This window comes from Hypomesus nipponensis, chromosome 8, assembly GCF_054491055.1.
Source record: "Hypomesus nipponensis isolate SF chromosome 8, ASM5449105v1, whole genome shotgun sequence".
Lineage (NCBI taxonomy): Eukaryota > Metazoa > Chordata > Actinopteri > Osmeriformes > Osmeridae > Hypomesus > Hypomesus nipponensis.
Genome location: NC_140368.1, coordinates 11,014,814 through 11,034,322, shown reverse-complemented (window position 1 = coordinate 11,034,322; position 19,509 = coordinate 11,014,814). Strand labels below are relative to the sequence as shown.

At 49.0% G+C, this 19,509-nt stretch overlaps 2 protein-coding genes across 10 annotated transcripts; one reads left to right on the top strand and one right to left on the bottom strand.

The window, feature by feature from the left end:
• Positions 1-420: 420 nt before the first annotated feature.
• Positions 421-16,406, top strand: map3k15 (mitogen-activated protein kinase kinase kinase 15). 9 transcript variants are annotated; one of them, XM_084702901.1, is made up of 30 exons: positions 422-1,354; positions 1,993-2,132; positions 2,534-2,557; positions 3,157-3,234; positions 3,772-3,965; positions 4,330-4,498; positions 4,684-4,790; positions 5,082-5,252; positions 5,538-5,650; positions 5,892-6,051; positions 6,267-6,417; positions 6,531-6,638; positions 6,972-7,018; positions 7,620-7,715; positions 7,885-7,972; positions 8,154-8,287; positions 8,444-8,571; positions 8,855-8,985; positions 9,663-9,768; positions 10,538-10,695; positions 11,314-11,491; positions 12,121-12,298; positions 12,891-13,065; positions 13,258-13,443; positions 13,680-13,785; positions 14,182-14,422; positions 14,631-14,743; positions 14,876-14,982; positions 15,224-15,300; positions 15,458-16,406. In XM_084702901.1, exons 1-30 carry the CDS (start codon positions 1,039-1,041, stop codon positions 15,546-15,548), a joined length of 4,071 nt encoding a protein of 1,356 aa, XP_084559027.1. In that variant the 5' UTR covers positions 422-1,038; the 3' UTR covers positions 15,549-16,406. The 9 variants fall into 9 exon arrangements, 8 of the variants coding, with proteins under 8 accessions (XP_084559027.1, XP_084559025.1, XP_084559026.1 ...); XM_084702899.1 differs by having other exon boundaries at positions 6,969-7,018; XM_084702900.1 differs by having other exon boundaries at positions 6,969-7,018; positions 8,444-8,575; positions 8,859-8,985.
• LOC146275135 (uncharacterized) lies at positions 16,223-17,957 on the bottom strand. The gene is made up of 4 exons (XM_084702908.1): positions 17,795-17,957; positions 17,445-17,568; positions 17,026-17,103; positions 16,223-16,930 (listed from the first exon to the last, which is right to left on the bottom strand). Exons 1-4 carry the CDS (start codon positions 17,874-17,876, stop codon positions 16,870-16,872), a joined length of 345 nt encoding a protein of 114 aa, XP_084559034.1. The 5' UTR covers positions 17,877-17,957; the 3' UTR covers positions 16,223-16,869.
• Between the last annotated feature and the right edge of the window lie 1,552 nt (positions 17,958-19,509).

Sequence of the window (19,509 nt, the reverse complement as noted above, 5' to 3'; positions counted from 1 at the left end):
AGTGTGTGTGTGTGAGTGTGTGTGTGTGTGTGCGTGTGTGTGTGTGTATGCATGAATGGGTATATGAGATTGTGTAGCAGATGGGACAGCACACACTGAGTTCAGCTTGCTGCATAGGGCCTGCAAGGATTTGATGGGTTAGAGTTGACCCTATATAGGACACTGTAGGACGAATTAGGCCCTGAAAACAATCCCTTTTACCACAAGGTTGATTAATGTAGCCTATGCAAAAAGTACAACTGAACTCTTCTGTTCCCAACTCAGGAATGTCTGCATTTGTTATCTTGTGTGATAGATACAGAACGTCCTCGGGCTGCGGGTGGTTAGCATAACTCGGAGTCACTTGGCTCTGCGTGCGCTTGCCCGACTGGCGGCTGACAGTTCAAAGGGACAGATCGTTTTAAATTTAGCCAACCGGACTCGCACCGAAAGCATTTCAGCTACGCGTGCACCAGAGAACTGGGAAGGCGAAAACAAGTATGTTCTTGGAAAGTGGAGTCTAATTGTGCGCGTGTCAGTGTCTATCCATTCTATCAATATGCCAAAATTCTCAGTCTTGCTGCTAAATTTGATTTCCGAGTGTCACGGTTGACAAAAAAATTAACTTTGGATTGGATTACCGTCCGAAAGGTCTGTAATTGCGAGTTCCTGTTTTCCTTTGCCGCTGCTTTGAGACTGTCCTCATTCACCGGGCTTCTCTCAGCGCAGCGTATTGTGAGTTTGTTGACATATCTGATTGTTGGAGACATTTTCCGCTGACTGGTTAGCTCTCCCTACCTCTTCGTCTGACTTTACCTTCCAATTATCCCCGTGTGTGGTGAACTAGTCAGATCCGGTTTTGGTAGTCTTTGGCGCGGGATAATCGGAATACGATGTGAATTAATGAGGCGCAAGATGCAGGGGAACATACTCAGACCCGCGCGGCTCCAGGGGCGACAGGTGCGCGAGACGGAGTGAGAGACAGGAGAGTCACTTTGTATACCCAGAAGGAAAACCGGGAAGGCTCAAAGGGGGTAGAAAGAAGTTAAGAAATCAGCCATGGAGACGGGCCAGAGCGCACCAGTAGCTGAAACGGGAGGAGAGCGCGAGCATGCAGGTGTATGTGTTACTGTGGACCGGGACCGGGACCGTGGAGAGATGCCAAGCCCGAGCCCACTGGCCAAACAGCGTTCCCTTCGCGCAGTCTATGTGTTGAACGACGGGTTAAAGGCGGTTCTGGCGAGCAGCCCCGAGTCTGGTGCTCTTCAATGCCTGCAAAGAGCCTGTGACGCCGAGAGCGCACTACTGACCACTGTAACGTTTGGACGGTTGGACTTCGGAGAGACCTCCGTTCTAGACACTTTCTACGACGCAGGTGAGTGTGTGATAAGGATCTGCTGATATCATCTGCTGGACAGCGCGGAGCCCCGTAGTTCTCCTCCCAGTGAAACCGTTGTCCTCTGATGGGACGTGTTGAGTGGGGAACTTTCTAGGCCCTTAACCCAAACATCTACATGCCCGCACACAGGGTCTCGATGACACATCTGGCTATAGGCCGTGAGCGGTATGATGGTGTAACCCCGACAGTTACCGGCTGACGGTGATACATGGGCCCTTAACGCTGATTATAAAGACGGTGACGACGGCTCTCTCTCTCGCTTCACCGTTTATCCCTTACTTACTATTTCTCTCGCTAGGCACACACAAACACGTCACTCCCTAGCAAAGTAGATGCAGTCACCTTTTATAACTCCCTTTGCCCGGCCCTGAAAACCGATCCCTCGCCCGCTTTAATTCCTGACTATATATATCAACACGGTTTCACCAAGTTATTCCCAGCTTCATACCTGGCTGCTGTATCAAATAAGACTAGATGCATGTAGCACCGATTAGGTTAAATAATCCTGTTGGTGAAGAAACATGTGGAAGGAGGCAGGTTGTCTGTAAGCTCTCTCTCTCTCTCTCTCTCTCTCTCTCTCTCTCTCTCTCTCTCTCTCTCTCTCTCTCTCTCAGATATAGCTGTTGTGGACATGAGCGATGTCTTCCGACAGCCATCCTTGTTTTACCACCTTGGAGTGAGAGAGAGCTTCGACATGGCCAACAATGTTATACTGTACTATGACACTGATCCAGACACTGCACAGTCGCTGAAGGTACACCCCCCACCCCAACACACACACACTTTTTACTGTGTTCATTTAAAAACCTCCTCACTGACACATGCATAGATAAACACACAGACACAAATTAACTCTGACTTAAATGTAGGTATGTTATCAGACTTCTGATTGGAATGTAATGTTATGTAAAATGTAATGTAAATGTAATGACTTCTGATTGGTTGGTTTTGATATTAGGTCACGCATGCCATTCCTGTTGTCCTACTGACGGAGTTATTTTCAGACTGGCGCTTGTGTTGATGTGTGTATGCCAGTGAGTCCCAGCGATAAGCGTCTGTTCTGCCATTAAAAGCCATGCTCCTGTAATCTGAGGACCTGAGCGCTCAGCACACATCTGCTGCGTAACAGTCTCCTCGTTTTCTGTGTTCTTACAGGACATGGTGGCACAAAAAAACACAGTAAGTATCGGATGGGATTATGAGTGTGTGAGAGAGAGAGAGAGAGAGAGAGAGAGAGAGAGAGAGAGAGAGAGAGAGAGAGAGAGAGAGAGAGAGAGAGAGAGAGAGAGAGAGAGAGAGAGAGAGAGAGAGAGAGAGAGAGAGAGAGAGAGAGAGAGAGAACCTTTGTGCAAGCACTGTGCTTTCTGACATCCAGAAATAATATCAAATGTACTACAGACACAATACCACACGCAGACAGACACACAGACAGACAGACACCTCACTTTTAAGACATACTTTTTAGCCGCTTACAGACCTTAACAGAAGCCTTTCAGAACACCACGAATGGTGTCTGTGATTGTGTGTATTTGTGTCTGTCTGTGTTCTTGCGCCCTTCTGTTTGCCTGTTGGTTACAAATGTGTGTGTGTGTTTTTGTGCCTGCCTTTGTGTACGTCTTTGTCTCTTTGTGTTATTGTGTCGGTGTGTGTGTGTCTATCTGTTTGTGTCTGTTTACATGTGTTACTCTGTGTCTGTCGGTGTGTGTGTTATTGTGTGTGTGTGTCTGTCTCCGTGTGTATTGTGTCTGTCGTCTGTGTGTGTGTGTGTGTTGGAGTAGGCCTCTCGTGCTCCTACTCTTGGGTTCCCCTGGGTTCAGTTGCCTCCAGAATACAGAGGCTCCGGATTACGCAACAAAGTAGGTGCCACAGCATGCCTCAAAGCATGCTGGGAGTTGCTTAACTGACCAATCCCTGCTTGGGGAGATGAGTGGTGCATTTGACCGAACCCTGGATTGAGTCTTACAATGAATGTTATTCTGGCCAAAACTCCCAGTGCTTGGGTGATGTATGTTTTCATTCCACTTGTGTGCATGTGTTGATATGCAATGGTCAGTTTTGCTGTGGATGTGTGTTGCAGGGTGTGTGGATGTGTGTTGCAGGGTGTGTGTTGGCCTGTTGGCTTGCAGATTGTCCAATGAGCCCAACCTGACGGTGTCTCCTGACCTCTCATCTTTAGATGTGACAGAAATGAGACGCTGATATGTTGCATCATGTTCTCTCCTCTCTGACACACACTCCCCATTCTCCCTCCCTCCCTCCCTCCCTCCCTCCCTCCCTCCCTCCCTCCCTCCCTCCCTCCCTCCCTCCCTCCCTCCCTCCCTCCCTCCCTCCCTCCCTCCCTCCCTCCCTCCCTCCCTCCCTCCCTCCGTCCCTCCCTCCCTCCCTCCCTCCAGGCATCCAGTGGTAACTACTACTTCATCCCCTATGTGCTGACTCCTAACCATGAGTACATGTGTTGTGAGAGTGACGCCCAGCGCAGGGCCAGTGAGTACATGCAGCCCAGCTGGGACAACCTGCTGGGGCCTCTGTGTGTCCCCCTGACGGACCGCTTCTCCAACCTGCTCAAGGACATCCACGTCACCTCCTGGTAGCACACACATACACTGGCATGCGCACACACACACACACACGTCATACATGTGCGCCCCCACATGAGAGTGGAAGGGTGAGGCCCAGATTCCCTTTATGCCAGCTGTTCCCTGGACATGCAGCCAGCTCTCCCTCCCTGACCCTGCCTTGTGAAAGACTACCGGGGAATTCTCACCTCTCTCTCTCTCTTTCTTATTCTCTCTCTCTCTCTCTCTCTCTCTCTCTCTCTCTCTCTCTCTCTCTCTCTCTCTCTGTGTCTCTCTCTCTCTCTCTCTCTGTGTCTCTCTCTGTCTCTCTCCCTCCCTCTCTCTCTCTCTCTCTCTCTCTCTCTCATGACCGCCCTCCCCTTGTCTCCCCCCCAGTGCGTCCTTCAAGGACACGTTGTTGAACGACATCCGCAAGGCGAGGGATAAGTACCAGGGCGAGGAGCTAGCCAAGGAGCTGTCTCGCATCAAGCTCCGCATCGACAACACCGAGGTCCTCACCCAGGACATAGTGATGAACCTGCTGTTCTCCTACCGAGACATACAAGTACGCACACATACGTGCACACACACACACACACACACACACACACACACACACACAGGCATACACACGCCATCACCCCACAAACACACACTCAAATACACTGTTAAACACGCCCCCCCCCCCCCACACACACACACGTACGCGCTCACACACACCTTATCCCCTGCATGACCTTTGACCTGCAGGACTACGATGCCATGGTGAAGCTGGTGGAGACCCTGGAGATGCTCCCCACCTGCGACCTGGCCAACCAGCCCATGATCCAGTTCCACTATGCCTTTGCCCTCAACAGGTGGGCTGGCACCACACTGGCAGATGTGTGTGTGTGTGGCTGTCTGGCTGTGTCGGTGCCCGTAATCATGTGTCTGTGTGCGCATATGGATGTGTGCGTCTCCCTGCGTGTACGTGTATATGTGTGTGTGTGCGTCTGTGTGTGTGTGTCTCTGTGTGTGTGTGTGTGCGCGTCTCTGTGTCTGTGTGTGTGTGTGTGTGCGTCTGTGTGTGTGCGTCTCTGTGTGTGTGTGCGTCTCTGTGTGTGTGTGCGTCTCTGTGTGTGTGTCTGTGTGTGTGTGTGTGTGTGCAGGAGGAACAGTCCAGGAGACAGGGAGCAGGCCCTGCGTGTGATGCTGCAGGTGCTGCAGTCATGTGAGCACCCCGCCCCAGACATGTTCTGTCTGTGTGGGAGGATCTACAAGGACATCTTCCTCGACTCTGACTGCAAGGACATGAAGAACAGAGACAATGCCATCCAGTGGTGAGAAACAGTACTGCAGCTCTCTTGGGTCTCTGCACTTCCCTTTCGTTTCACATGTTCCTCTCTCTCTCTCTCTCTCTCTCTCTCTCTCTCTCTCTCTCTCTCCCTTTCCCTCTCTCTCTCCCCCCCCCCTCTCTCTCCCTTTCCCTTTCTCTCTCTCTTTTGTAATATGTGTCCTCTCGCTATTTCCCTCTTTTTGTTGTCTCTCTGACTTCAGAGATCATTCCTTCCTCACCATGTACTGAGTTGTGTGTGTGTGTCGCCCCACTGCCCTCTCCCTGACAGGTACAGGAAAGGCTTTGAGCTGCAGCCGACCCTGTACTCAGGCATCAACCTGGCTGTGCTGCTGATTGTGGCCGGTCTGCAGTTTGAGAGCTCTATCGAGCTCCGGAAGATCGGTCAGAGCACACATGCAGCACACGACGCCTCCATGCTACACACTACATACTGCATCCTCAACACGACACACTACCCCTCTCTAGCATCAGTCACACTTTCTGTCCACCTCTGTCTCCCATGAACTGCCTTTTTCTGCTGTTTCTGGGTGTTACCTTTATCTTTCCTTCTTTCTCTCCCTCCTTATCTCTCTCCCTCCCTCCCTTTCTCTCGTTCTCCCTCCCTTTGTCCCTCCCTCCTCAGGGGTGAGGTTGAACAGTCTGCTGGGCAGGAAGGGTTCTCTGGAGAAGATGAATAACTACTGGGACGTTGGTCAGTTCTTCACTGTTAGCATGCTGGCTAGCGACATCCCCAAAGCTACACAGGCCGCGGAGAAGCTCTTCAAACTCAAACCCCCCATCTGGTAACACACAAACCCCCCCACCCCTTCCACCCCCCACACACACACACACAGAGACGCACTTATGCACACTTATTCACACACACACACACATATGAACGAATGAATGCGTTAAGTACGACAATTGTATCAGACTTTCATTCAAGGTATTGGCTTTTTGTCTTTACACCACCCTCCCCAACCCCCTCCTTTCCCTTCCCAACCCTCCCTCCCCCCAGGTACCTGCGCTCCGTGGTCCAGAACCTGCAGCTGATCCAGAGGTTTAAGAAGCCCTCGGTGGAGCATTCTCCCCAGAGAGAGAGGCTCAATTTCTGGATGGACATCATCGTGGAGGCCACCCGGGGAACCACCAACGGCCTGCGCTTCCCGGTACACACACGCACACTCATACACACACTCTACACACACATTCTACATACACACGCAGATGCCTCTCTCTGCACACACACTCTGCCAGGGTGTGACGGAGGTGTGTGTCGCAGGTATTGATCCTGGAGCCCACCAAGGTGTACCAGCCCTCCTATGTGTCCATCAACAATGAAGCTGAGGAGAAGAACGTCTCCATCTGGCACGTCTCTCCCTCGGAAACGGTCAGAACACCTCCTCTTTCTCTGCTCCTCCCCCTTTCCTCCTCGCCTCCTCCTCTCCTCCTCTCCTCCTCTTCCTCCTTCTCTCCTCATCCCCTCCTCCTCCTCTCCTCTGCCTCCTCTTCTCCTCCTCCTCTCCTCATCCCCTCCTCCTCCTCTCCTCTGCCTCCTCTTCTCCTCCTCCTCTCCTCATCCCCTCCTCCTTCTCTCCTCTGCCTCCTCTTCTCCTCCTCTTCTCTTCCTCCTCTCCTCCCATTCTCCTCCTCTCCTCCTCCTCTCTCATCATTCTCTTTTTCATCATTTCAGTCTTTTAAACACTCTGCTCCATTCTAGAAGGGGATTCATGAGTGGAACTTCACTGCAACCTCCATTAAAGGAATCAGGTGTGTGTGTACAGTACATGTCTGTGTGTGTGTTTGTGGTGTGTGTGTGTGTACAGTACATGTCTGTGTGTGTGTTTGTGGTGTGTGTGTGTGTACAGCAGATGTGTGGGTGTGTGTGTCAGAAATATGAATCTATAAAGTCAGTATCAATCAGTCGGTGCAGAAGTTAAGAAAGTTTTATTGCTTGCGGCTGGCAATCACACGCCATTGTGCTACAAAGTTTGTCCGCTAGCATGTTATGCTAGCTACCTATAACAAAACCGCTTTCCACAGTCATTGGAATTGGAGGCATTGGCTCCCTTGCATAGACCTTGCGCGCATGTGTGCGTGCGTGTTTGAGTGTGTGAGTGTGTGTGTGCGCTCTCTGACCCCTTTAAGATTGACCATATGATTAACTCTTTTATGGCCTCTCCAGTAAGATAGTGGTTGGCCCATGTCACCTTGTTTACGTAAGCCTAGTGTTACCATTTGGGGGTTGGCATCCTTCTTATTCTTATACAGGATGAAAAGGTTTGTGAGGTGTGTGAGCACAGGATGTGTGTGTGTTTGTGTGTGTGTGTGTGTGTGATGTTTAGGGGAATAACAGTCTCTTTGGGTTCAGCATCTCGAAGTTTGACGAGCGATGCTGTTTCCTGTACGTCCATGACAACTCAGATGACTTCCAGATCTACTTCTCTACAGAGGACCAGTGTGCTCGGTCAGTAGAGACAGACACACACATACACACACACACAAACACGCACAAGCACACACACTCATTACTGTAAACATTAGACTCCAACAAATAGCCATCTTTCAAAGTGAGTTACTGATTTACAGTAAGCTAATGTGCGTGTGTGTGCACATGTGTGTGTGTGTGTGCGTAGGTTCTGTTCCATGGTGAAAGAGATGATATCTGATGGGACAGGGAACGCCGTGGAGCTCGAGGGAGAGGGAGATGGAGACACACTGGAGGTCAGCGTGTGTTTGTAAACCTGTGTGTGTGTGTGTTGCTACATGACATTTTCCATTCCATGTTTGACATCAATACATGAGATTCAGCTGTGTACATTGCAATGTTTATTTATTGATTGCGCGCATGTGTGTGCTTGTGTATATGCGTGTGTGTGCATGTGTGTATGTGTGTGTGCTGCAGTATGAGTATGACTCTAATGAGACAGGGGACAGGGTTGTCCTGGGGCGGGGCACCTATGGAGTGGTGTATGCTGGGAGAGACCTCAGCAACCAAGTCCGCATCGCCATCAAGGAGATACCAGAGAGGGACAGCAGGTAGGAGACAGAGACATGCAAGTGCGCGTGCAACTGTTGGGCTAGCTTGCGCGGCGCCGTGAGAATGTGTGTGAGTGTCTGTCTGTGTGTGTTAGTGTGTGTGTGTGTGTGTGTGTGTGTAAGGGCTTGTGTGTAACCTTCCCCCTTGCTCTCCAGGTACTCCCAGCCCCTACATGAGGAGATAGCTCTTCACAAGTACCTGAAGCACAGGAACATAGTCCAGTACCTGGGTTCCGTCTCCGAGAACGGATACATCAAGATCTTCATGGAGCAGGTCCCTGGAGGTGGGTGAGTGTGTGTGTGTGTGTGTTTGTTTGAGAAAGAGAGAGTGTGAGAGTATGTGTGAGTCTGTGTGTACTTGTATGTGTGTATGCATGTGTGTGATTGCATGTGTGTGTGTGTGTGTGTATATGTCTGTGCACTTCCGTGTGTGTCAGACAAGAGTATGTGTGTGAGAGCGTATGTATGTGTGAGAGAGCACGTGAGTGTGTGTGTGTTTGTGTGTGTGTGAGACACACCATCCCAAGTGGTTGTGTGGTTGAAATGACATGTGTGTTTTCTCCCCAGGAAGTCTGTCTGCGTTGTTGCGTTCTAAGTGGGGCCCACTAAAAGAAGCCACCATCATATTCTACACCAGGCAGATCCTGGAGGGACTCAGATACTTGCACGAGAACCAGATAGTCCACAGAGACATCAAGGTAAGACGCTGGAACTACACCCACGTATCTTATTCTGTAGTCCGTCCTGTAATAAAACTACAGGAAGTCTTAGCGATATGTGTAGTGCTTACATTAACATTGACATGTATTCATTTAGCAGACACTTTTATCCAAAGCGACTTTCAAGAGAGAGCTTTACAAAAGTTCAAAGGTCACTGATAATAAACAACGAGATAGTCTCAAAACAATGCGGGCGGCCAAAACATGAAGCATACGTTGTGAAAAGCAAATAAGTGCCAATGGGAAGAAATATATGAGCATGTAGTTAAACAAGTTACAATTATACAACATGAACCTCAAAAAAGTGCAAGATACAATACTATAATTAATTTACAAGTAGTTAAATCCATTACAACCAACAACTGCAACAAGACCCCTCAATAAGTCATTGTGTTCCTGGAGGAAATAAACTAACATCAAATCCAGTAAATCTTTCTTAAGCACCGTACTCCCTAGTGCTTTTGTTCATGTATAAAGGGAATAGAATTTGGGCACCTGGATGTAATGTTCCCTCCCTCCCTCCCTCCCTCCCTCCCTCCCTCCCTCCCTCCCTCCCTCCCTCCCTCCCTCCCTCCCTCCCTCCCTCCCTCCCTCCCTCCCTCCCTCCCTCCCTCCCTCCCTCCCTCCCTCCCTCCCTCCCTCCCTCCCTTTCTCAGGGGGATAATGTGTTAGTGAACACCTATAGTGGTGTCCTGAAGATCTCAGATTTTGGAACTTCCAAGAGACTGGCAGGAGTCAACCCCTGTACAGAGACTTTCACTGGTAGGACACCCCCCCCCCCCCCCCGTCTCTCTCTCTCTCTCCTTTCTCCCTCTCTCTATTTCTCTCTCTCTCTCTCGCTCTCTCTCTCTTACTTTTTCTCTCTCTAGTCAGTTGCTGCAATCCACTCTACAGGCTAGTATCTTGTCTCTAAATGTCAAATGACCCTTTAAATGTCAAGAGCCACTATCAGCCTCTATGGCAACACTCTCTCTCTCTCTGTCACACACAAGCACATTCACCCTCAATTGGTAACACACAAATATGCATGCACATTTCTTCCTCACTCATCCACACACACACCCACCCACCCACACAGACACACCCACACACACACATGTACACACACATACACACACACATACACATATGCACACGCACTCACACGCATACACACCCACACACACGTACCCACATGTATGCACATGCACACACGCACGCACACTCACTCACGCACACACATAACCATCTGGCGAGCAGCAGTAACCATAGGAGAGTGTAATTAGATTAGCTAATCAACCACAGGCCGAAGTGTTTACTTTTCATTAGTGTGTGTGTGTCTCTGTATGAGTTATGTGAGTGTGTATGCATATGTCCTCATCTCTCCTCTCATGAGTGGCCTTTGCTCTTTATCCCCCCCCCTCTCTCTGCCTCTCTCTCTTTCTTCCTCTCTCCCTTTTTCTCTGTCTCTCTCTCCCCTTTTTGTGTCATCCTTTTTTCTCCCCTCACACTTCTGTCTGCCTGCCCTTCGCCCCCACCCCCTCCCCTCCAGGTACTCTCCAGTACATGGCTCCAGAGATCATAGACAAGGGCCCCAGGGGGTACGGGGCCCCTGCTGATATCTGGTCGCTGGGCTGCACCATCATAGAGATGGCCACTGGCAAACCTCCCTTCCACGAGCTGGGGGAGCCACAAGCGGCCATGTTTAAGGTCTGTGTGTGTTCATGTGGGGGAGAAAGGGAGTGTGTGTGTGTGTTCATGTGGGGGAGTAAGGGAGTGTGTGTGTGTGTGTTCATGTGGGGGAGGGAGGGAGTGTGTGTGTTCATGTGGGGGAGGAAGGGAGTGTGTGTGTTCATGTGGGGGAGTAAGGGAGTGTGTGTGTGTGTGTTCATGTGGGGGAGGGAGGGAGTGTGTGTGTTCATGTGGGGGAGGAAGGGAGTGTGTGTGTTCATGTGGGGGAGGGAGTGTGTGTGTGTGTTCATGTGGGGGAGTGTGTGTGTGTTCATGTGGGGGAGTGTGTGTGTGTTCATGTAGGGGGGCTTTGTGCAGGTGCGCCTTATAGGGGAAAAACGTAGGACAATTCCAAGAGCCCTTGACTGCCAGGGGCCCCAAAAAATAAAAAAACGAGAAACCTTTTTTCTCAATATAAATGAGAAACCTTTTTTTTTTTCATGGGTCCCAAAATTCCTGGCGGCGCCCCTGGCTTTGTGTGTGTGTGTTTATGTCTGTGTTTTCCACAGACAGTACATCCAGCACAGGATAGAAAGGTCCCTTTCCACTCAAGTCAATTTCCTAATCTGTGTGTGTGTGTGTGTGTGTGTGTCGCAGGTGGGCATGTTCAAGATCCACCCTGAGATCCCTGAGTCTCTGTCTGTGGAGGCCAAGTCCTTCATCCTGCGCTGCTTCGAGCCAGACCCCAACAAGAGGGCCACCGGCTCCGACCTGCTGAAGGACACCTTCGTACGCCACAAGGGCAAGAAGAGCAAGATCGCCTTCAAACCCTCAGGTACACTGCCAGGGGTGTGTGTGTGGGTGTGTGTGGGTGTGTGAGGTTGTGTGGGTGTGTGTGGTTGTGTGTGGTTGTGTGGGTGTGTCTCGGATGTTTTTGTATGTCTGGGGTGTGTATGTGTCTAGGTACAGTATGTCAGGCATTTCGGTGTTGGGGGATGTTTCCAGCCTAGGGCTTTGGAACTGTTTGAATAAACTATTGCACTCTGCCCTATTTTCCCTGCTCTCTGGATTTGCTGAACCAGTCTGGCAAGGTTTGTACCCAACACATATGTTTGTCTTCCTTTATGGGTATCTGTCAGTTGAGTGTTTGTTTTATTTTATCTTTATATTTCATCTTTTTTTCGGGCGTGGTCTTATTTAATTATTTATCAACTTCTTGCACTGGGTGTCTATTTGGTGGGTCTATGTTGCTATGCCAGCCAATGTGAGTTGACGCAGTTCAGGACTGTTCCTGGTTTCTACCCGCTCTCTCTCTTTCTCTGTCTCGTTCTCTCTCGCTCTCTCATGGTGTGTACTATGACCGTCAATGGATGTTAACCAATTATGTCTATGTATGTATGTGTGTGTGCGTGCATATGTGTGTGTGTCTGTGTGTTTGTGTGTGTGTGGGGGGGGGGCGTTCAGACTACATCCGCAGCGTGTCGTTGCCGGTGCAGTTGCAGGGTGAGGCCACTGGGAGCAGCAGCAGTGAGCACGGCTCGGTGAGTCCAGACTGTGACTCCAAACATGACGTGTTCTTCCAGAAGAAGAAGCGCTCGGGATCAGAGAACCTGCTCAAACCGCCCAATGCCAACTACCTCAGGTGGGTGTGTGTGTGCTCTTGTAGGAAGTTTGAGAGTGTATGTGTGTGTGTGTGTACTGTTTAGGCTGTGTGTGTGTGTGTGTGTGGGGGGGGGGGGGCGGACAGGTGGACCTCCAGAACCCTGGTTCTGCTCTACTTCCTTTTACAGCGTCCTTCTAATGAGCCCTGATGAGTTTACAAGCTGCAGATCCCACACACACTCTCACACACACTCTCCGCGCTCACCATGTCAACCCTGTTCTCCCCTTCCATCTTGCTCTCACTCCTGAATCCTAGTTCACACACACACACACACACACACGCAAGGATGCAAGCGCTACCGTTGGCCCACGCACACACGCATTTTTAGTATCCCTAACAACAAAGAGGGTCTCTCAGTTGGTAAAGCCCCAACTTTTAGTTCTAAATCACAACCTGATTCATTTTGTGTATATGTGTGTGTTTGTCCGTCTGTGTGTGTGTTTGGACTTGCCGGTGTGGGCATGCGTGTAAACGTGTGTGTGCATTTGAACCTTGTTTGTGTGTTCATGCATTCGAACGTGTGTGTGTGCATTCAAACGTGTATGTGTGTGTGTGTCTGTGTGTGTGTCAGCGTTCCTGACGAGGGCTCGGTGTCGGAGGACCGCAGCACGCCCCTCTCCCCCGAGGACAGGGACGGGGGTCTGTTCCTGCTGAAGAAGGACAGCGAGCGCAGAGCCATCCTCTACAAGGTCCTCAACGAGGACCAGGACAAGGTCATCTCCAACCTGATGGAGAACCACATCCAGGTACCACTCCCTCTGGGCTGTCTGCCTCCCAGTGCCGCTTCTCCGACTGTTAGACTTATTTTATGGTGGTAATGTGTGTGTGTGTGTGTGCTGGGGCTGCTTCTGTTTTGAATACCGAAGAGCTGTTCAGCCAAGTACGATAAGGCAGGAATGTGTGTGTGGGTTTGTTTGTGTGTGTGTGTGTGTGCGCAGGGAAGCGAGGAGCTCCAGCTATCCGTAGACCACATCAAACAGATCATCTGTATCCTGAGAGACTTCATCCATTCCCCCGAGCGACGCGTCATGGCAACCACCATCTCCAAACTCAAACTGGACCTGGACTTTGACTCCACCTCCATCAACCAGATACAGCTGGTGCTGTTTGGGTTCCAGGACTCTGTGAGCGCACACACACGCAGACACACACACACAAATACACACCATAAGCAAAAGTGAAATTGCAAGCACACACATTCACCAGATAACAGATCATGTGTGTGGGTGTATGTGCGTGTGTGTGTGTCTGCATGTGTCTGTGTGTATCTGTGTGTGTGTGTGTCTATGTGCATGTGCTTGTGTGTCTGTGTGTGTGTGTCTATGTGCATGTGCTTGTGTGTCTGTGTGTGTGTGTCCAGGTAAACAAGGTCCTGAGGAACCATCACATCAAGCCTCACTGGATGTTTGCGATGGACAACATCATCAGGAGAGCTGTCCAGGCTGCGGTGACCATCCTCATACCAGGTGTGTGTGTCCTGTCTGTTTGTCTTTGTGTATGGAAGTGTGTATTTGCGTGTGTGCGCTTGCGCGTGCACGTGTTTCCCATACTAGAGTCCTGTACGTCTGCCAGCTTGTCCCTTATCTGTGTGGGAATCATACATACACACTTACCGAGCCAGTGTTTGTGTTTCCTCTCCTCTCACCTCCTTTCCTCTTCTCTTGTCTTCTCCTCTCCCCTCTTCTCCTCTCCCCTTCCCTTCCCTTCCTTTCTCCTTCCCTTCCATCCTTTCTCCTTTCCTCTTCTCTTCTCCTCTCCCCTTCCCTTCCCTTCCCTTCCCTTCCCTTCCCTTCCCTTCCTCTCCCCTTCCCTCCTTTCCTCTTCTCTTCTCCTCTCCTGCTGGCGTCTGACCCCTCCCCTAGAGCTCCAGACCCACTTTGGGCCGGCGTCGGAGAGCGAGGGAGCGGACAAGGAGGACGAGGTGGACGAGGAGGAGGTGGAGTTTGGGCCCGTGGGCGCCCCCCCCGCCGACGACCCCAGCGTGACCTCTGAACCTGTGACCTCGGGGGTGAGCACGCTGAACTCCACCCCCTCCCACGACGCCCAGCGCTCGCATCATCTGCTGGGCGCACAGCTGGGACGACTCAAACAGGAAACCAACAGGTACACACACACACGCACACGCACACAGACTAGAATATACTCACATGGACACACACATATCTTAGCACACACATACAAATACACACATGCACTGGCATCCACACACACTAGCACACACAGATACGTGCACACAGATACACACTCATTCACTCACTCACTCACTCACTCACTCACTCACTCACTACATACACCTTCTGTCTGACCCCAGGCTCCTAGAGGAGTTGCTCCAGAGGGAGAAGGAGTTCCAGCATGTTCTAAAGACCACCCTGCAGCAGAGAACAAATGACCTGGAGCTGGCCAGGGGCAGACACAGGCCTCCAGGTAGACCTCCTGACCTCACCAAACCTCACTTGACCTCACTTGACCTCACCCATTTTTGCAGTTTAGAAACTAGCCCCAACTCATCCAGTCACTGGATGACTCTCCTCTCTCTCCTGTCTCTCTCTCTTCTAGATCTCCCTCCGCCCTCCATCTCCCATGTAGCAGCTGACCATGAGCCCGACAAGCAGCTCACTGATTGGCTGAAAGACCAGGGGGCGGACCCCGACACAATAGAGAGGGTTTGACATGCTTTCCTATCAGGGATTCTCATGGGTTCTATCATGTTTTGGTACATGCGTGGTTGTGGTATAGTTATATGTAAATGGTTTTGCTGTGGCTGTGTGGTTGTGTATGGTTAGAGTTTTCTGCCATCTGTAACATGTAGAAGTGTGACTCTGTGGTTGTGGTGAGGTTAGGTAAGATTAGGTATGGCTGTATCATGGTTGTGATATGGTTAAACATGGTTGTGTTCCGTCTCAGTTTGTGATGGAGGAGTACACGCTGAGCGATGTCCTCAACGATGTCACTAAGGAAGACCTCCGCTACCTGCGACTACGGTGAGTCCTGTGTATGTGTGTGTGTGTGTGTTTCTGGTGTGTGTGTGTTTTGCGTTTCATTGTGTGCGTGTTTTGTGAGTGTGTGTGTTTCTGTGGTTGTTGGGTAACTTGAAACTTAATCCTACGTTATTGTGTGTGTGTGTGTGTGTGTGCGCAGCGGAGGGGTGCTCTGTCGTATCTGGCGGGGGATCCAGAGGCACAGAGAGAGGGAGAGGCTGACAGAGGATGAGCCATATGACAGGGAATGATGGGATAGCTGAACTACTTCTCTGGTGGACTCTCTTGCACATACACACACTCCTCCCTGCATTTAGTTCATTCGTTCATTCATTCAGCTTATTTTTTCTTGGTCTCTCTTTCTCTATCTCTCTCTATATTTTTCTCTCTCTCTCTTACTGCCACGCTCACTCAAATATTAGACAAGTGTGCAAACCTTTACTGTGTTGAAGCATGCGGCATGAAAATGAGCTGTTATGTGTGAAACTGCAAACAGGGTCACTATCATTGTTGACCAGACCAAAATGCTTTACTGCAGGCACTTTGTCTGTGGAGATGTTTTATTGTGAGTATTGTGTGTATGTCTGTCTTAGTGCGAATGTTAGTCTGTGTTGAGTGTCTGAGTGTATGTGAATGAGTGAATGTGTGTGTGTGTGTCTGGGTTGAACATACAGGATGTCTATGTGTACCTGTGTATGTGTAAGTGAGTGTGTTTGTGTCTATATTGAGTGGATGTCAAAGTGAGTGGACGTGCGCTCTGGACACCATGCATGCCTTAAATGTCCATCTCCTGTTCTCCTGTCCTCTTGTTCCAACACTGAATCTAAACTGTATATCCCTGAGGCTTTCTTTCAGCCCACACTATGCTGTCGAGCTTTGTGGTCAGTAACATCCAGGAGAAACAACCAGAGGAAGAGAACACTGCTTATTTCATATATTTAATACATCAGTACAGATATACACCCAAACTGTTCTTCCTGTATTGTCTAATGGTCTCTTATTTCTTATTCCAAGTGCCTTTTGATTGACTCTTGAACCTATTTTGTCAATCTATCAAGTCTTTTTTTTTTCTGCCGTTCTGCCAGTCTGTCATTAAACTTGTCAACCCAGTTCTACGAGTAGGTCCCTGTCTGCAGCTGGTGATCTGTTTGATTAGACACTTCACACAAACCTTTCCATGCATCACATAAACACACACACACACGCGCATGGACAAAAATGCACGTGAGCACACCCTCCTACTTACCCAAGATTGAATGTATCTCTTTGAAATCAAATCCAGTTTGGATGCGAACATATCCAGTCAACCTCAAATTCCTTACCCATTCATCCACATTCCAGTAACATTAAAGTTCATCCGCTAATGTTACTTTTTGATTGCTCAAACAGGTTTATATTTTTTTGCTGTGAGTTATAAAGTGTTACAGCGAAAGTGTTGAAGAAGTTATCTATAATCAACATTGGTGTCTTAAACAAGCAAAAGGTTTGTGTACACATGTCACCACTCGCAACTGTTTGCTAGATAAAAAAAAAAAAAAAAGATTTGTATGTGGGTGTGTTGGTGCTGAGTTCTCAGACTCGGTGTTTTCTCTGTTTGGGTCGTTTTCCATTCCTCTGGGATTGACGACCTGTGCTGTTGTGGAGGGAGACAGAAACATGATACGATTTGTGCATCAGAATGTGTGTCTGCATCAACACATGTACAGTATGTGTGTGTGTGTCTTCTACCATATCTTTTGGAGTAGTGGGTGGGTCTTCCGAGCCCTGGGGTTGATGCACACTCTGCCTCCCTTCCGGGTCACCAAGCTGAAACACACCATGATCACACAGTCACGCCACCACAGCCAATCACAAGCCCCGTCCCACAAGACGCAGCTAGGCAGTGGACTAGAGCAGAATTGAATAGAGTCGGGCCAAGCTGAGTCGAGTTAAGTCGAGTAGAACTGAAAAGAATAGAATCCAATTGAGTCGATCGGAGTTGAGTCAGAGTCGAGTCGAATTGCAGACGTGTTTTAAGGCTGTTGGGATCTTGTAATGTTTCCTAGGAACATCGCAAACGAATTAAAGGTGGAGGAGGAGGGACAGAAAGAGAAAGAATGAAATAAAGAAAGAGACAGACAGACGAGAGTGAGCGGTGGGTGCCGTACATGAGAGCCTTGATGTTACACGGTCCTGTGATGTCCTGCTGTACACATCTCCCCACAGTCTTCCTCCCCACCAGAGTCCTTACGGCAGACGCCCTGGAGTAGCTGGTGCAGCAGCTATGTGGAACTGGAATACACACACACATGCACATGTACACATACACACATGTACACGCACACACACACATATACCGGTACACACACATAAAACAGGAACAGAAACACGCACACAAACGAAACATGATATGAACAGACTCCAACACGTACACACACAGACAAAAATGCACGCACCTGATAGCTGCGACCGAGTCCGTATGTTTCGAAAAGTACGTGCAGTTTTCCCAGAGACTTACCTGCTGCCTGGACAGAATTGTGAGTGGTGGTCTCCATGACGGCCACTCCCAGGAGAGCCAATAAGATGGCAGAAATCCTCATATCGCCGGGCAGGTTTGAGGAGAGGAGGCAGGAGAAGAGAGCTCTGCAGGAGACAGAGAGCAGGAATGGAAGAACCAAAGTAAGGAGTAACAGGAGAATGATACCAGGAGACCACACCTGATCTCACTGCCCTCAAAACCAGCCCTGGGGGAGTTTGGGGATTCCCAGGGTCGTTTTTGTGTGCATGCTCTTCGATGTTGACCTCTCAAGGGAACAAAAACAATAGACACACACACTCACATTTACACACAATTAATAATTATCCAGGTTAGTTATTACATGTGCTAAGCCACAGAAACTAATTCAAGGAACGCAAAAAGTGTTTGTGACATGAAACAATATATGGTTAGTAACAGAAACACACTCAGGAGCTGTCGCATGATGTAATCATCAATCAGAAAACCCAGGTATCTATAAGACGTAACCACCTGTATAACACTACCCTCCAGAGTGACCACAGAGGGACATTTTGTGGTCTAGCATTGTAGTTTTGGTTCCAAAACTACCTCAGTGATAGGACCCAGTGCATTAAACATGACGGTCTCTACTCAAACAATTTACCAATCTGTAAGGGTGTACCCCAGCGTTCTGTATTAGGCCCACTTTTATTCACCATTAATAATATTCACAATTAATAATATTGATAAAAACATGTCGGATGCCAATTTCCATTTTTATGCTGATGACACAGTTATTTATTGCTTTGCACCGACTCTTAAACAGGCTATTGAAAACTTGCAGAATGCTTTTATTGTCGTCCAAAATAGCCTTCATCAGCTGAAACTTGTTCTTAATGCAGATAAGACCAAACTCATGTTGTTTACTAGTTCTAGAGCTAGACCACAAAATGTCCCCTCTGTGGTCACTCTGGAGGGTAGTGTTATACAGGTGGTTACGTCTTATAGATACCTGGGTTTTCTGATTGATGACTCCCTCACCTTTAAGCCTCATGTGCTCTATTTGGTAAAAAAGCTGAGGCTAAAGTTAGGTTTTTATTTTAGAAATAAGATGTGTTTCTCTTTCAATGTAAAAAAGCGACTTGTGGCTGCTACTTTTTTGTCTGTTCTGGACTATGGTGATTTGTTGTATATGCATACCTCTGTTCAGTGTCTTAATATGATTGACTCGGCGTACCATTCATCCCTGAGATTCATCACAAACTGTAAGGCTCGGACTCACCACTGCCAGTTGTACTCTCGGGTAGGATGGCCTGCTTTGTCCACTCGTAGGCTCAGTCACTACTGCACATTTATTTACAAGGCAATACTTGGTGTGCTACCTAGCTATGCATGCTCCCTTATCATGCGAAAAAGTGCTGGTCCACACTTTTTACGTTCGCAGGACTTGGTGTTGCTTTCGGTCCCCAATGTACTGACAGAACAGGGTAAAAAGGCTTTTGTGTACTCAGCCCCCACTGTGTGGAATACGCTGCAGAAAGACCTAGGGCTTGTTGAATTAATTTTGTTGAATGCCTTTAAGTCGAAAATGAAGGAAATTGAGCTGGACTCTCAAAGATGTCAGTGTTTTTAATAATTTTTTTTTCTTCCTGGTTACAGAAATGGGTCTATTTAGGATTGTTGCAGTGTGAATTGATTTGCTTAATTTTTTAGTGCTATTTTAATTTTGTCCCTGT

Excerpts from the sequence above, each read along its gene's own strand:
- map3k15 (XM_084702899.1), top strand. The coding sequence starts at position 1,039 with ATGGAGACGGGCCAGAGCGCACCAGTAGCTGAAACGGGAGGAGAGCGC. Across the intron at positions 14,423-14,630 it reads CTCAAACAGGAAACCAACAG|GCTCCTAGAGGAGTTGCTCC; the intron begins GTACACACACAC and ends GTCTGACCCCAG. Across the intron at positions 14,983-15,223 it reads ACCCCGACACAATAGAGAGG|TTTGTGATGGAGGAGTACAC; the intron begins GTTTGACATGCT and ends GTTCCGTCTCAG.
- LOC146275135 (XM_084702908.1), bottom strand. The coding sequence starts at position 17,876 with ATGAGGATTTCTGCCATCTTATTGGCTCTCCTGGGAGTGGCCGTCATG. Across the intron at positions 17,569-17,794 it reads CAATTCTGTCCAGGCAGCAG|TTCCACATAGCTGCTGCACC; the intron begins GTAAGTCTCTGG and ends TGTGTATTCCAG. Across the intron at positions 16,931-17,025 it reads CCACTACTCCAAAAGATATG|CACAGGTCGTCAATCCCAGA; the intron begins GTAGAAGACACA and ends CCTCCACAACAG.